General features: G+C 33.1%; 1 protein-coding gene and 1 pseudogene across 1 annotated transcript in view; both read right to left on the bottom strand.

The window, feature by feature from the left end:
• Window positions 1-15300, bottom strand: part of LOC145260619 (translation initiation factor eIF2 assembly protein-like) — a gene marked incomplete in the record, with an annotated part of 69209 nt that overhangs the window by 6762 nt on the left and 47147 nt on the right. The window contains 3 exon segments of the mRNA XM_080118931.1: window positions 2319-2446; window positions 8188-8294; window positions 15157-15252. Of these exon segments, the coding sequence (XP_079975057.1) occupies window positions 2319-2446; window positions 8188-8294; window positions 15157-15252 (331 nt within the window).
• LOC145260781 (5S ribosomal RNA) lies at window positions 5530-5646 on the bottom strand (annotated as a pseudogene).

Below are 15300 nucleotides of genomic sequence, written 5' to 3'. Positions count from 1 at the left end.
TATATAAATATATATATATATATAAATATATATATATAAATATATATATATATATATAAATATATATAAATATATATAAATATATAAATATATATAAATATATATATAAATATATATAAATATATATAAATATATAAATATATATAAATATATATATAATATATATATATATATAAATATATATATATAAATATATATATATATATATATAAATATATATACATAAATATATATACATAAATATATATATATATATAAATATATATATAAATATATATAAATATATATAATATATACATATAAATATATACATATAAATATATACATATATATATACATATATATATATACATATATATAAATACATATATATAAATACATATATAAATACATATATATAAATACATATATATAAATATATGACGTAAATACCCCAGACAAACCCGATATATATATATATATATATATATATAAATATAGACGTAAATACCCCAGACAAACCAGACAAGCAGCTAAATCCCACCCCTACATAGTAGAAATCCCTAGATGTAAGAGAGCTTTCTAATCCAGTAGTTTCTTCCCCAGAACTGCTAGACTTTGGAATTCCCTTTCGGGTCCCTGCTTCCCCAACTGTACTGGCATGCAGAAGTTCAAGTGTAACATGAACCGACATCTTGCTGCCCAACTCCCTACACAGTACTCCTGTAGTTTAGGTCCCTGATAGTAGCCCCCTAAATCAAAGTGGCAATGTGCCTTGTTTGGGGCGAAAATGTAATTTAAAAAAAAATAAATAAAATAAAAAAATAAAGACCTGGCCAGAGATAGGAAGCTGACTTCCAAACTGACCTAACATTGTCCAGCATGTAAAATGGATTTTAAACCCATGATGATGATGATGATGATGGGAAAAAAAAAAAAAATTTAGGAATGTTAGCAACTAAAGACAAGAAAAAAAAATCTAAAATTGATATAAATTTCTCAATCCGAGGGAGGTCACAACTTGTGTGTGTGTGTGTGTGCGCGAAGATGTGTTTTCAAAAGGCGATGCTGGTTTATATTTATATATATACGCATTTCATGTAAAAACATTATTACATACTTACATGTCATGTTGAAATTAGTATAAATTCAAAAATTACAAAAAAAAAAAAAAAAATGCTCGCGTAAAAAATAATTACCAGCAAAAATAGAATTTATTGAATTATCAAGTTTTATCGTCGCATGTTTTCATGTGGAACCAAGACAGTATGGCAAACAAATTAAATTGACAAATTAAAGGTCAACCATTTTTTAAATCAACGCATTTAAGAATGTAAATCGTGACTGTTTTTTTGTTTCTTATCAAAAATACATCCAGCACTTCTACTGGATCAATTTTTGTAATTTTAATTCGCCATGACATGTTTTCACCTGAAATGCGTTAGGTTAAAAAAAAAAAAAAACATCAGCAAATTAAACAAGCACTCAAAAAGCTTAGTGAATATTTATTCTTAACCAAATTAAACTAAAAAACGTCAAACTATTCTCTTCATTTCAACTATTTACTCTTTTTTTTTTTTTCAAAGCAACCAACAAAAAATATTCCTGGCTGCCTTCTTAAAAAGGCAAATCTTCAAAAATAATATCCAAAGGCGGCTACAGGAGAAGTAGTGTTCCAGCCAATGTTGTTGAACGCTACATCATTAAGCTTATTGTATACTAGCAAAGATACCCGCGCTTTTGCGGAAGTTTGCTATATGCTTAGTTACCCACTTCGCGGGCACATTTGCAGTAAATGGATGCTTTCAGAGCTGAACCAAACATGACTGTAACCCTTGACCTTGAAAAATGGTGTCCACTATCCTTAAGTCGGACACCATCATCATGTCAGGTTTGGTCATGATCGGTCCAATGGTATGGACTATAAGAGAGTATATAGCCATATGCTGTGACCGTGATCTTGATAAATGGTGTGATACATATATATATAGTATGTTTCTTTATACAGACATTATTAGCTACATATGTGCATACATGTTTCAGCTGCACCTTATTTAGAGATCCAGCCTTATCAGGCCTCCTCTGCTTTTGAAACCAAAATCAAAACTATTCTTTCTCTCTCTCTTTCTATTTCTTTCTTTATGATTGTACAAAAAGAAAATAAAAACAGATGAACAGTTTTGAATTCAAAAGCATAAGCCACCTGATGATGCTCAATCTCTAAAGGAGATGCAAGGGGAAAAAGGTCTGCGCCCATAGGCAATGTATTATATTACAGTTTACATATAACAATTGATTTGATGAAGAAAAAAATAGAAATACAAAAAGATGGAGCTAACCAATGAGTGTTCCATTTTTCACAAAGCAACGGAATTCCATGCCAGGATGAAGATTTTTCCAAACTCGCAGAACAAGTTCGTATTGGACATCAGTTTTATTGGAATCAATGTCTTCGCATGTCTCAAATCTAAATAAACAAACAAAAATGTATATTAAATATTAAAAAATACTAATAATAATATTTATAGTTTCAATATTAAAAAATACTAATAAAAATATTTATAGTTAAAATATTAAAAAATACTAATAAAAATATTTATAGTTAAAATATTAAAAAAATACTAATAAAAATATTTATAGTTAAAATATTAAAAAATATGAATAAAAATATTTATAGTTAAAATATTAAAAAATACTAATAAAAATATTTATAGTTAACATATTAAAAAATACTAATAAAAATATTTATAGTTAAAATATTAAAAAATACTAATAAAAATATTTATGGTTAAAATATTAAAAAATACTAATAAAAATATTTATAGTTAAAATATTAAAAAATACTAATAAAAATATTTATAGTTAAAATATTAAAAAATGCTAATAAAAATATTTATAGTTAAAATATTAAAAAATACTAATAAAAATATTTATGGTTAAAATATTAAAAAATACTAATAAAAATATTTATAGTTAAAATATTAAAAAATACTAATAAAAATATTTATAGTTAAAATATTAAAAAATACTAATAAAAATATTTATAGTTAAAATATTAAAAAATACTAATAAAAATATTTATAGTTAAAATATCAAAAAATACTTATAAAAATATTTATAGTTTCAATATTAAAAAATACTAATAAAATATTTATTTTTTAAATATTAAAAAATACTAATAAAATATACTTTAAATATTAAAAAATACAAATAAAAATATTAAAACATACTAATGAAAATAATTAAGTTTAAAATATAAAAATACCAATAAAAACATACTTTAAATATTAAAAAATACAAATAAAATATTTATTTTTTAAATATTGAAAAATACTAATAAAAATAATTAAATTTTAAATATAAAAAAATACCAATAAAATATTTATATTTTAAATATTAAAAAATACCAATACAAATAATAAATAATTTTATAAAATATGTATTATATACGTTTGAAGCCAAAACAACACATTATTATAAAATAAACAGACATTTTGTTTGAAATTTATATTGAAATTCATAAATATATTTCGAAGGAAACCTTCAGCTTCAATATGTCATTTTTTCTTTTTTTTTTTGACATTTTATTGTTGGAGCAGAACCCTTTATTTCTTTCACAGGGTAGTGTGCTCTTGTTCCATCAGCCATGACTGGATAGAAGAACTAAGTAGTTTGCAATTGTATTTTTCGGTCGCCCACTAAGGACTGAACCTCCAACCAGGAGAATTATAAAAAAAAAAAAATCCAATGATTTTTTTTATTTCTCTCAAAAGGTTTGCACCATCAAGTGGTTTTTAAAACAGTTTATCTGTTCATTTAAAATTTTTCATCTCTATACTTGTTTTTCTTTGTTTTTAAACAACAACAACTGGAGACGCTCTGCCCTTATGACGTACGTGAGACGCCAAACTTTTGAATGGCACGAAAAATGCCAAGTCGATAAACATCAGTTTTGATTATATTGATAAGTTCATTTGATTTAAATACAGTTCAGAATAAGCCACACATGCATGGTCCCCCTCGGGTGCTTCATGTGAGATCACAACACAAGAAATGATGAATGTGAGATGAATGTGAAGGTTGAGTATTACGTCCTAAAAACAAATATTATGCCCGTCATAGTTATAAATTGACTAATTTGATTTGAACTTATCACATTTTTTTCACTCTTTTTGGCCCAATCATGGTGCCTGGGCATCCTAAGAAATTATGGTGCTTTCAGGATACTCCCCCAACCACTTCTCATGATTGCAATTCAATCGTCCCAGGTAACACGCTTCCCCCTGATGGACTCGATAACATTAGGAACACCTGTTTCTTGAATTCTGTGATGCAAAACTTTTCTTGTGACCCCTTTTGAGCTCCTGGGAATGCCGAATCCCAGTGAAAATGAACAAATGGTTTCATGCCTTTAGATATGTATATTTGAATTCAGCACCATAGAAAACTACTATATAGACATACATATCAAGTTTTTGAGTAAAATGAAAAAAGAGCTCCAAAAAGGCATGTTTTTTAACCCTAAAAGTCTCAGAAAGATGTGAACCAGAATTTTGCCAAGGTCACCCATACTGGATTTACATTAAGAACAATGGCCTCCCCATTTTGGCCAAATTTCAGGAAAATCTAATGGATGGATCAAACGCCATGGGGCAAAAAGTGTAATTTTTGATCATTTTGGGGCTTTTTTGGCCTCTTTTTAGCCCCTGGGAAAGTCGAATCCCAGTAGAAATGGATAACGGTGCAGTTTCAGGCCTTAACACATGTATATTTGAGTTGACCATCATGTAAAACTAATATATAGTCAGACATATCAAGTTTTTGTTGAGAAATATTAAAAAAAGAGCCACAAAAAAGGGGCATGTTTAGCACTAAAAGTCCTCGGGGACGCAAACCAGAATTTTGACCAAGTTTCAGAAAAATCTAATGAATGGATCAAAAGTTATGGGTCAAAACGTGTCCTTTTGGGCCATTTTGGACCTTTTTTGAGCCCCTGGGAACATAATGAGAATTTTCGCAAAAAAAAAAAAAAAAAAAAAAAAAAAAAAATTTTTTTTTACTGTCCACATCTATTTGATGAAATACAATTTGTGGCAAAATTTCAAGAAAAACTAATGGACGGTTATCTGGCAATCGTCCGGACTAACGGATGCCACTGAAAACATAGGTCCCTCTCTGATAAATCGGGGATGGGGGACCAAAATGGGACCTTACATCAATGAGGGGGGGGGGATAGGGTGGAAATACACTGTAAAGCTGTTGAGAGGTAGGGCCCAAAACAGTGCGTATTCTCCCCTGATGACCCAACATTATTTCCAAATCGTCATGGAATATCACAAAAGTGAAAAACAGCCAATAAATCTGATTATTAAAGGGGCTCCTTTGACTGACTATGGATACCCACGAAGAGGTGCTTGCATGTGAAATTTTTGTGGCAGGAGGTGCACAATCTCCAACCACACCTCTCCTGAGTCGACATTGTTAAATACCAGTGGCAAGTAAAGTGTGTGTACAAGACGACTGGAAACAAATGCCAAGATAAGCGGAGAGCACATACAGCGCCTAGAATTCCCAAATGGTCACCCATCTGGTACTAGCCAGGCTCAATGTTGCTTAACTTCGGTGATCTGATGAGAACCGGTGTGTCAACACGATTATGCCATATAAATCTGATTATATATAATATAGATATATACAAGTTAATAAATCTGATTATATACAATATCTATAAACAATTCTACAAATGGGGAGGTATGGCTCAAAATGGTGTGTATTTTCTCTTAATGACCGGACATTATTTGGAGACCAGAATAGAATATCCCACAAATACGTGAAGCGTTCCATACTTTTGTGAAATCTAAATAATATGAAGTGCAGAATACTTTTTTAAAAAAATAAAGAAAATCCACCCCCTTCCCATATTAAGAATGCCTTTTACTTCAGCACGGTCCATAAACTGCACAAGTACAAATATACCTGTAACTCTTGTTATATGACATAATCACGTTGACACACTGGTTCTCGTTAAATCACTAAAGTTAAGCAACGTTGAGCCTGGTCATTACTAAAATAGGTGCCCATTTGCAAATATTAGGCGCTGTATGTAGGAGGACGTCGACGCCTTGCAAGAGCTACAAAAACTAAACGTCATCATCTTCCCTGACGGAGATATAAATGCAACTGGGGTCTGCTTGTGAATTTCATACTCCCATGGAACCTCTTTTTTTACCAAATTTTCATTACTAATGATTACTATATTGACCAACTTCTACTGTACACTCTTTAACCCTTATCCTTGAGTGGCCTCTGGGCCTTGATAATGTGGTGATGCCTTTGTAAAAAAAAAAAAAAAAAAAAAAAAAATCTCTTTGCAAAACTTCATGTTCTGCAAAGCCAAAGAACAAAAACAACAGTCTTATTTACTTTATTCCACAAGCTAAATAAACCAAATTCGATGGACAAATGTTTGAAAACATAAACGACATGAAAACAACTGATAAACTTGATTATATACAGATTTACAACATATGCTGTTCTTTCCAAACAACATTTTTTTTTTCTTTTTACAAGGTAGTCACCACTTATCAAAGCCCAAAGGCCACTCAACGACAAGGGTTAATGAATGTAAAATGGTAGCGTATTAATCGTTAAGTGTAGATTGGGTTGAATTTGAATTATTTAAGGGGATGGCTCAACAAAAACTTGTTTACATTGGACTTGAAGGCTCAGCCGAGAAGCAGACCAGTGGAACAGTGTTCTACAGTTGCTCGCTTCATTGCAAGTTTCTGCTACTGTTCTGATAGCAAACATCATTCATTTACTTACATATTTTATAACAAACCAAATATTAAAACATAGAAATGAATTGTAAATTAAGATTTAATATTAGATGTTTATAAAACCTGTTTACAGAATATGTTGAAATAATATTTAGAATTATTTTTAACATTGGGAGGGTGGGTGTGCATTGTTAACTATTCTGTACTTAAAAAAAAAAAAATACTGTATAATATAGTTTAACTTTAAATTCTATCTAAAAAAAAAAAAGCACGGTTCGTAAACTGCATAAGTACCCAAAGTGATTGGCAGTGCGGAGAGAAACAACAAACAAATCTAGAAAAAAAAAAAAAAAAAGAAAAAAGAAGTTTAATAAGACAACCGCAACCTTTGCTTACTCACTGTTTTCTGGTGAGTTCACAACAAAAAACAAGCATGCCAATCTCTAAATGGAAGTGGGATCTCAGTGGGAGCCAAAAATAAAAACAGGGCTAAAAGAAAGGTAACCCTGTAGTTTTTAATTTTTATTTATTGCGAACTATTAACCTCATCTTTTCTTAGTTGTTTCACAACGTTTTCGTCAACTATTCCTCTGGCCTTCGTCAGGTTGTAGTTGGCCGAAACGTTGTGAAACACCTAAGGAAAGATGAGGTTAATAGTTCGCAATAAATAAAAATTAATAAATAATACTCATCTCAATAATGAATTTCAATTAATATATACCATTCGGTACGGACCCGATCATGGAAGATCCGATAATAAACATGAATTTATAAGACAAAAAAATGCAACCTTGATCGCCCGTTGGGGCTTGTGGCACAGTTGATAGAGATGTTGAATCTCTATGGTTCCAAGTGAGAATTATCTGAAGATAGCGGTTTCAATCCTACCCAAAGCTGGCCAGAGGCTTACTTGGCCAAAACGTGGTGAGACGACAACATCTATGGAAGGCAGTAACTGCAGTCAGGAGATTCGGAGTTCCTATCCCATCGCGGTTACCACCTGACGAAGGCCAGAGGAATAGTTCGCCGAAACATCATGAAACAACAACTAATAAAGATGAGGATAATAGTCCGCAATAAATAAATGATACTCATCTCAATAACGAATTCCAATTAAAATAATATATACCTGTAGTTTTTATTGTCGGGAATTGAAACTTATTATTTCTATCAGTCCCATTACTTTTCAGACAAACTTTGAATCTAATACTTAGATATTTTATAACAGAGCAAATATTAAAACACAGAAATGCATTGCAAATTTCTATTTAACAGAAGTTGTTTATAAAACCTGTCATATCAGTCCTCCAAACATTTTTATTGATGCTAAGGATTTTTATAAACAAAATCAAATTCTGTACAGACATGTGCGGTAGAGAAAGACGTGTCAACGAAAGGTCAGGTGAAAAGATTTGTATTATTTACTTACGGACAAGTCAAATCATGAGCTACAAAATCTGAACTTTTTAAGAGGAGGTAGATATCAGCAGGGGCTGTGCATCGGAGACTCTTGTCAAACGAAATCCAGGAGGCATCCTATTAGTAATAAAAAAAAAAAAAAAAAAAAGAAAAAAAGAAAATTAAAAATTATGCAAACTTTAGATTTTATTTTCGTTTATTACATAAATGTAATAAAAAGCTCTCTTTCTCTCTCTCTTCCTACATATCACATAACTACTATTATCTAATTTATTCAACTCCCTATGTCTGTCTGTCTGTCTGTCCCTATATTTTAAAACTATCTCTTCCAAAACTAAAAGTCGCAGAGCGGCGTTAGGGGCCTCAAATGATTGGATTTTTTTTTTATGGATCTTTAGCCGGTTAAAATAGTTTTTTAAGGGGTCAAAAATGGGTAAAAATTGAAAAAAAAAAAAAAAAAAAAAAATCGTTATACATTTTGTACATTCATTTTAGTTTATTTTTAATCGGTTCATATGCGTGCCGCTTTGGTACAGTGGTAATGTCACCAGCTTTGAATGCTACAGTTTCAGTTTCGATTCTAGCTGATAGCACCCAAATATTTTTTTTTTTTTTTTTTTACTTTTGAAATCACGACTGTAATAATATATACAAAACTTGGACATATTTAAATATCATATTTAAGCGTATTTTACGACCGGGTAAAGTCAGTCCCTTACCCCCCGGTAAGTGGTCTTTATTTCTATTTCATCTTTGTACCTATTTTCTTTTTCTCTCAGCTTTCGTTTTTTTTTTTTTTTTACACAGTGATCACCACTTATCAATCTCAGGGATAAGGGTTATTGCAAGTACATTACGTTAGTGTGGAGATTTGATGAAGTGTTTACTTAAGGGGGCGGTTCATTAGGAATTTGTTAACATTGGACTTGAACACATCCAAGTTGTAGTCCGGTGGGAAGCAGGCAGACGGAACAGAGTTCCACAGGCGTGCAGTTCTAAGAAAGAAGCTTTGTTCATGAAATCCACGTTTTCATGTATATTCTATCTAGATTACTGAACCCTGTTCAAGTCGATATAAAACTTAATAATAGTAAAATTATATTATAATATATATCAGCTGTATTTACAGTATTGATTTCACTTGGATTCCAAGTGGCCTTATTGCATGCACCTGTTACCTTTATAAAATCGAACACTATTTTTTGTCGCATATACTATTTACTGAGTGTCCTACTGTACAGGATGGATGATGAAGTTGCCTCCCTAAAGAAAACAACACTACAGCTTCATTTTAAAACTTTTATTGAAAAAAAATCAATTCAAGTAACTTGATTATGTAGTAGAGCTGACATCTATTCAGTGTAGCCGCCTTCAGCCTCAATCAATGCCTCAATACAGGTCTGGAACTGGGAGCACACGTTTTCCACAAGCGCCGGCTGGAGCTTGCCAAATACTCAGTGAATGGCGGTGATCAGGCTGGCTTCAGTGTTATCATAGGTCATGTTGGTGATATTCTCAATGTATGACCAAACAAAGTAGTCCAGAGGTTTTAGGTTAAGGGAGGAGGGGCTGCCAGTGAGAGAAGGGCACAAATCAGTAGCACTCCTCCTTCTGAACCCAAGCCTGGGTCTCTTTGGACTTGTGGGCTGGCGCCAATGATTCCACCAGGGGATCACCACACTCTTCAGCACATCCAAGTACACTTTGGTATTGATTTTCAAGCCGACTTCGAAGATGTGAGGTGGCATGATGTGGCCCTCACTTGAAACCACATAAAGGACCATAGCCGTGGCTGGAAATTTTGTTTTCATCACTCTGGGTATGTCCCTGTTATTTGTGGCAATCCAGCGATGCATTTTGAGGGCACTGGTTATGGTCCTGTTGTCATAACTTGGATCAATAGAGAGCATGAGTTGTAGAGTGGAGCAACTCCAATCTCGTTCATTGAACGTTGTGTCACTTTCAGACATGATAGAAGGTTCCTATCACTCTTGGGATTTGTACATAACTGGCTAACTAGTAGATGGTGTGCAACAAAAAAAAAAAAGAAAAAAAAAAGAAGATCTGTGTTCATCAAATGAAAATTGAATCATGTCTTTTCTAGGGCGACAATTTTATTGTTCCACCCTTAATAATTTATTGCTCTAGAGTTTGTTTCAGATTATTGACCGGATCCATAAATAACAAAGCAGTCTTTAAGAAGTGTGCTTAAAATATTTCTGTTAAAACTTATTTCTTTATCTCTCATTATCCTGGAACTCATTTCTTTTGAAACCAAAATTACCAAGTTTCTACTCCCTTTAGAAGAAAAATTATTTTTTTTATGAATTCATTTTTCATAATTTTTGGAATATATATATATATATATATTTTTAATTTTCTTCCTTTGAAGATTGTAACGCTGGGTATGGGGCAGCCAAACCAGCTGCCAACATTGCCCTGCTTTTTATTGAAACCAACCAAGAGCTCTTTTTTTGTATCTTTGTTGTTCCCTTAAGTTCAATTGTCTGGATCTCTCTTGCACTTGGTTCACCAGGAATATTAGTTAGGTAGGACTTCAGGTTCTTCTTCATAAGCCATGATAACTGGTATGATTAATATCTCCCTAAGATTCCAGTTTCTTTTTATATCATACATGAGACCTTGATATTTAGTCTGTTTCTCCCTTCAGCTCTGTTCACTGTTGACTTTCATCATTAAAGACATTCAATTCAACCAAGGTTGCAACTCTCTCCGACTTATTCCATATATCTATGTCAGGTTTCACAGCAGCATTTTCAAGGTAGGTGGCTGTAGGGATTACATGGTTGTAATGTATGGTATATAAGTCATATGACAGCATGTACATTATGTTCTGTGTCACGCTTATATCTGGGTCGTTTAATTGTTATGTTCTTCCATTTCTTGTCATAAATAATTTTACCAAAAACTCTTCATAAGTTTTGGTTTCAATTATAGCTGATGGCACTTAAGTCATTTAATTTTTTTATAAATAATTTTATCAAGAATTCTTCATAAGTTTTGGTTTCAATTATAGCTGATGGCACTTAAGTCATCTAATTTTTTTATAAATAATTTTATCAAGAATTCTTCATAAGTTTTGGTTTCGGTTATATCTGAAGAAACTCAAGTTATATATATATATATATATATATATATATATATATATATATATATATATATATTTATTTTATAAGTTTTTTTTTTGGTTTCAATTCAAGCTAATGCACCTAAGACATATGGATATATTTTTTTTATTTTTGAAATCGCAACTTTATAATAAACTAGAGGGACCTCACTCTTGCATGTTAGCCGAAATTTGTTTAATAATTAAAAAACGAAGTCATTGAAAAAAAAAAAAAAAAAAAAAAGATTTATTCGTACAACAATTTTTTTTAGTTCATTGAAAAAATATGTTTAAAACAGTCAACAAAGGATTTTATTGTAAAGCAATTTATTTTCAGTTCCTTGAAAATATATATATATATATATATATATATATATACATAAAAAAATATCAATTTAATCTTTTTTTATTTTTTTATTTTTTTTTTTATTACATTTTCACCCAAAACAAGGCACATTGCCACTTTGGTGTAGGGGGCTACTATCAGGGGAAACATCTACTGCGGTACTATGTAGGGATTAGGGCAGCGAGATGTTGGTTCACATTGCACTTGAACTTATGCATGTCAGTACAGTTGGGGAAGCAGTGACCTGGAATGGAATTCCAAAGTCTAGCAGTTCTGGGGAAGAAACTACCGGAGTAGAAAGATCTTTTACATCTAGGGATCTCTACAGTGTGGGGGTGGGATTTTGCAGCTTGTTGGGTCTGTCGAGGGTGTTCACGTCGTGGGGGCACAAGTGCTTGCAGTTCTTCAGAGCATTCACCATTATAATACTTGTAGAACAGGCAGAGGGATGCAACGTTTCGACGATGGGACAGAGGCTGAAGCTTAGATGCCAGTTTAGGGCCTATCAGATATGCGACTCTCTTTTGAACCCTGTCAAGGAGCGAGAGACTAGTAGCCGATGCACCAGCCCAAATATGACAGCAATACTCCATACATGGGCGAATAGTGGCCTTATAGAGGTACAGGATACTTTCGGGTGTTAGAAGTTTTCTAGCACGGTAGAGATAGCTCACCTTCCTTGCAGCGGCCCTGGCAATGCCCTCGATGTAATTGTTCCAACTCATGTTTCCTGTGAACGTTAGGCCAAGGAGCTTGAGAGACGTACTCTCAGATAAAGAGTCGTTGGTCATTGCTATAGGTGGTAGAGAAGGTTTCTAAATTTTAAAACATCATAAAAAAAGTACAGAAATCAATTGTGTATATCCATTTTTACAATTGCAGACTTATCCGAAATGCGATGAAAATATATTTTTTTTTTTACAGAAATTAAACAGTGGGTCAATTTTTTGCGCTGTTGGAAATCCATGTATAGGCCATTGAAATACAAATCTGTGTTTTCTCCAGAAAGAAATGATTATAAATATTACCATAACTGAAGTTTGAACAAATGTTGTGATATCCTAAGAATAAATGTCCCCCCCATTGAATGAAGCATTTTTTGTTTGTTTAGTTTTTGCTAATCCAGCATTCATGTGTAAATACTGCTAATTTAAGTATTTGTAAAACGAAGTGCAGAACAAGGGGGGGGGGAAAAAATCACGAACGTTGTATTCCGTCTGTAGGAAAAAAACGTAAACTATATTATATATTAATATATTAATAGCAGCTGGAAAGACCCCCCCCCCCAAAAAAAAAGAATGTAATAAAATAAGTTACCTGCTATAATAATGTCGTTAACAGTAAGATGGCATGATGTTCGTTAAGTAAAGGGAATGTACTTAATCCAATTCTTGATGAAACCACCCCCAAATAATCCAATTTACAAAATTTCCACTACTTCTGTATACCCATTAACCCTTATCCTCGAGTGGTCTACTGGCCTTGAAAAGTGGTGACTCCTGTGTAAACAAAAAAGAAAAAAATAGAAAAAAAAAGAGGTGTGGATTATATTCAATGTGTTGGTACGTTGTTTGGAATGTTTTTTAGTTTGCTAACATCTTGGCCTTCGGGCCAAGATCAAAGTGTAGTATCTGTTCCGGCAGATACTGCAAGCTATGACCAGCAAAGACCAGATGTGGGGGCAACCCCACATGCCTGACCTTTAACCAGCTCCCATTTCCCACCTCTCGGGAGCTGGTCCCCTTTTTCCCTTCCCCCTCCCTTCACTCCTCACATTAAAAATCGGCCTTGTGCCTAATTTGCTCGGTGGGGGAGCAAATAAATACCATCTGTTCCGACAGATGCTGCAAGCTATGACTAGCTATGACTAGCAAAGACCAGATGTGGGGGCAACCCCACATGCCTGACCATTAACCAGCTCCCATTTCCCACCTCTTGGGAGCTGGTCCCCTTTTTCCCTTCCCCCTCCCTTCACTCCTCACATTAAAAATCGGCCTTGTGCCTAATTTGCTCGGTGGGGGAGCAAATAAATACCATCTGTTCCGACAGATGCTGCAAAGCTATGACTAGCAAAGACCATATGTGGGGGTAACCCCACATATCTGACCTTGGTCACTGAAGGGGCAACCCTTCATACCAACAGTTCCTAATCCAGCTCCCACTTCCCTCCTCTCGGGAGCTGGATCCCCCTTTCCCTCCCCCTTTCCCCTATCTCCACATTAAAAAACGGCCTCCTGCCTAATTTGTTCAGTGGGGAAGCAAATAAATAAAAAGCGTAGTATCTGTTCTTCAGATGCTGCACTTCAATTTCTTGTTCTCTGTCAGTGGAGGAGAAATCCTTCACGACTGAGACAATTTTTATTCCTTTTCTCCACATTAAAAAACGACCCTGGTGTCTAACTCTGTCCCGTGGGGAGGCATTGTAAATAGGAACATATAAGTTTAAAAACGAAAAAGGGGGAACAAACTACGATAGCGTGTTATAACAATGTCGTTAACAGTAAGATGGCGTAATGTTCACTAAGTAAAGGGGGTGTACTTAATCCAATAATCCATGAATAATGGTCGTGTCAGCCAATCAGAATGTGATGATCACCTTTTGGGGAGACGCTAGTATTTTTAGTGTGGGCTAACGGGAGGTAACTGGTATTTCAAATAGTGAATAGATAATTACGTAGGAAGGGGTCAAAAGTGAAGTCCTCTGTAAGTATAAATATGCGGTGTAAGTGGGTGACCGTGGGAGTACTCTGTGTAAAGGGGGAAAAATAAAAACTACTTCCTCTGCAAGCTATGACGATGATGACGCTCCTAGGAGTAAATATAATGTTTTAATATTACGAATTAATGTGTCTAAAATGTCAGTCTATAGTTAAATAAAGAAATCGCTAATAAAGAAACGTAATAATTTTGTATGTGACATCTGTTGTTGTAAACCGACGCAATTTTGATGCAGAGGGGAGAAATTGTGCCTCTTTTATTATACATATAATAATAATATAATTATCTATAGTTCTTGAGTGACAAGGATGACCAACGACCTTTTCCCCCTTTTTTTGAGTTGGCCTTGTGCCTAAAGTTTTTGTTCATGTTGAACTTACATTGTATTTTTGGACGGAATAAAAGAATTTAATAACTCAAAGTGTAGTATCTGTTTTGATGCTACAGTTCATTTTTTCCGCTTCACTTTCTTGGTTTCGTTTAGTAGAGGAGAAATCCTTTATGACCGATACATTCTTTTTTTATTTTTGTTACTCACCAGAGTGACCCATTTTGGGGAGTTGGTTTCCCCCCACATTAAAAACTGACCTTGTGTGTCGTGGGGAGGCAAGTAAAAAAAAAAAAAAAATAGTGGATGTTGTATTTCCACAGTGCCTGTACCGTAGATTAGCTTCAACCGTTCAACATTATCACATCACATCTAGTAAAGCAAAATGGCGTCATAACGAGAAGGAGTGATGGAAATAAAATAATCTAATTAGCGAATCAATATGAAAACAAAATTTTACCTTTGGGGAACTCCAATTCAGTTTAGGGAAGACATCTCCACCGAGATATTCAATTGCATCTCTTATCTTTTGTTCCAGTTCTGGGAATAAAGGCGCCTGGAAAAAAAAAAAAAAAAAAAAAAAAAAAAAAAAGAAAATTTTATA

Source organism: Euprymna scolopes, chromosome 36 (genome assembly GCF_053919585.1).
Source record: "Euprymna scolopes isolate OS-2025 chromosome 36, ASM5391958v1, whole genome shotgun sequence".
Taxonomy (NCBI): domain Eukaryota; kingdom Metazoa; phylum Mollusca; class Cephalopoda; order Sepiida; family Sepiolidae; genus Euprymna; species Euprymna scolopes.
Note: the sequence above shows the minus strand (reverse complement) of the source record. Positions and strands in the feature narration are given on the sequence as shown.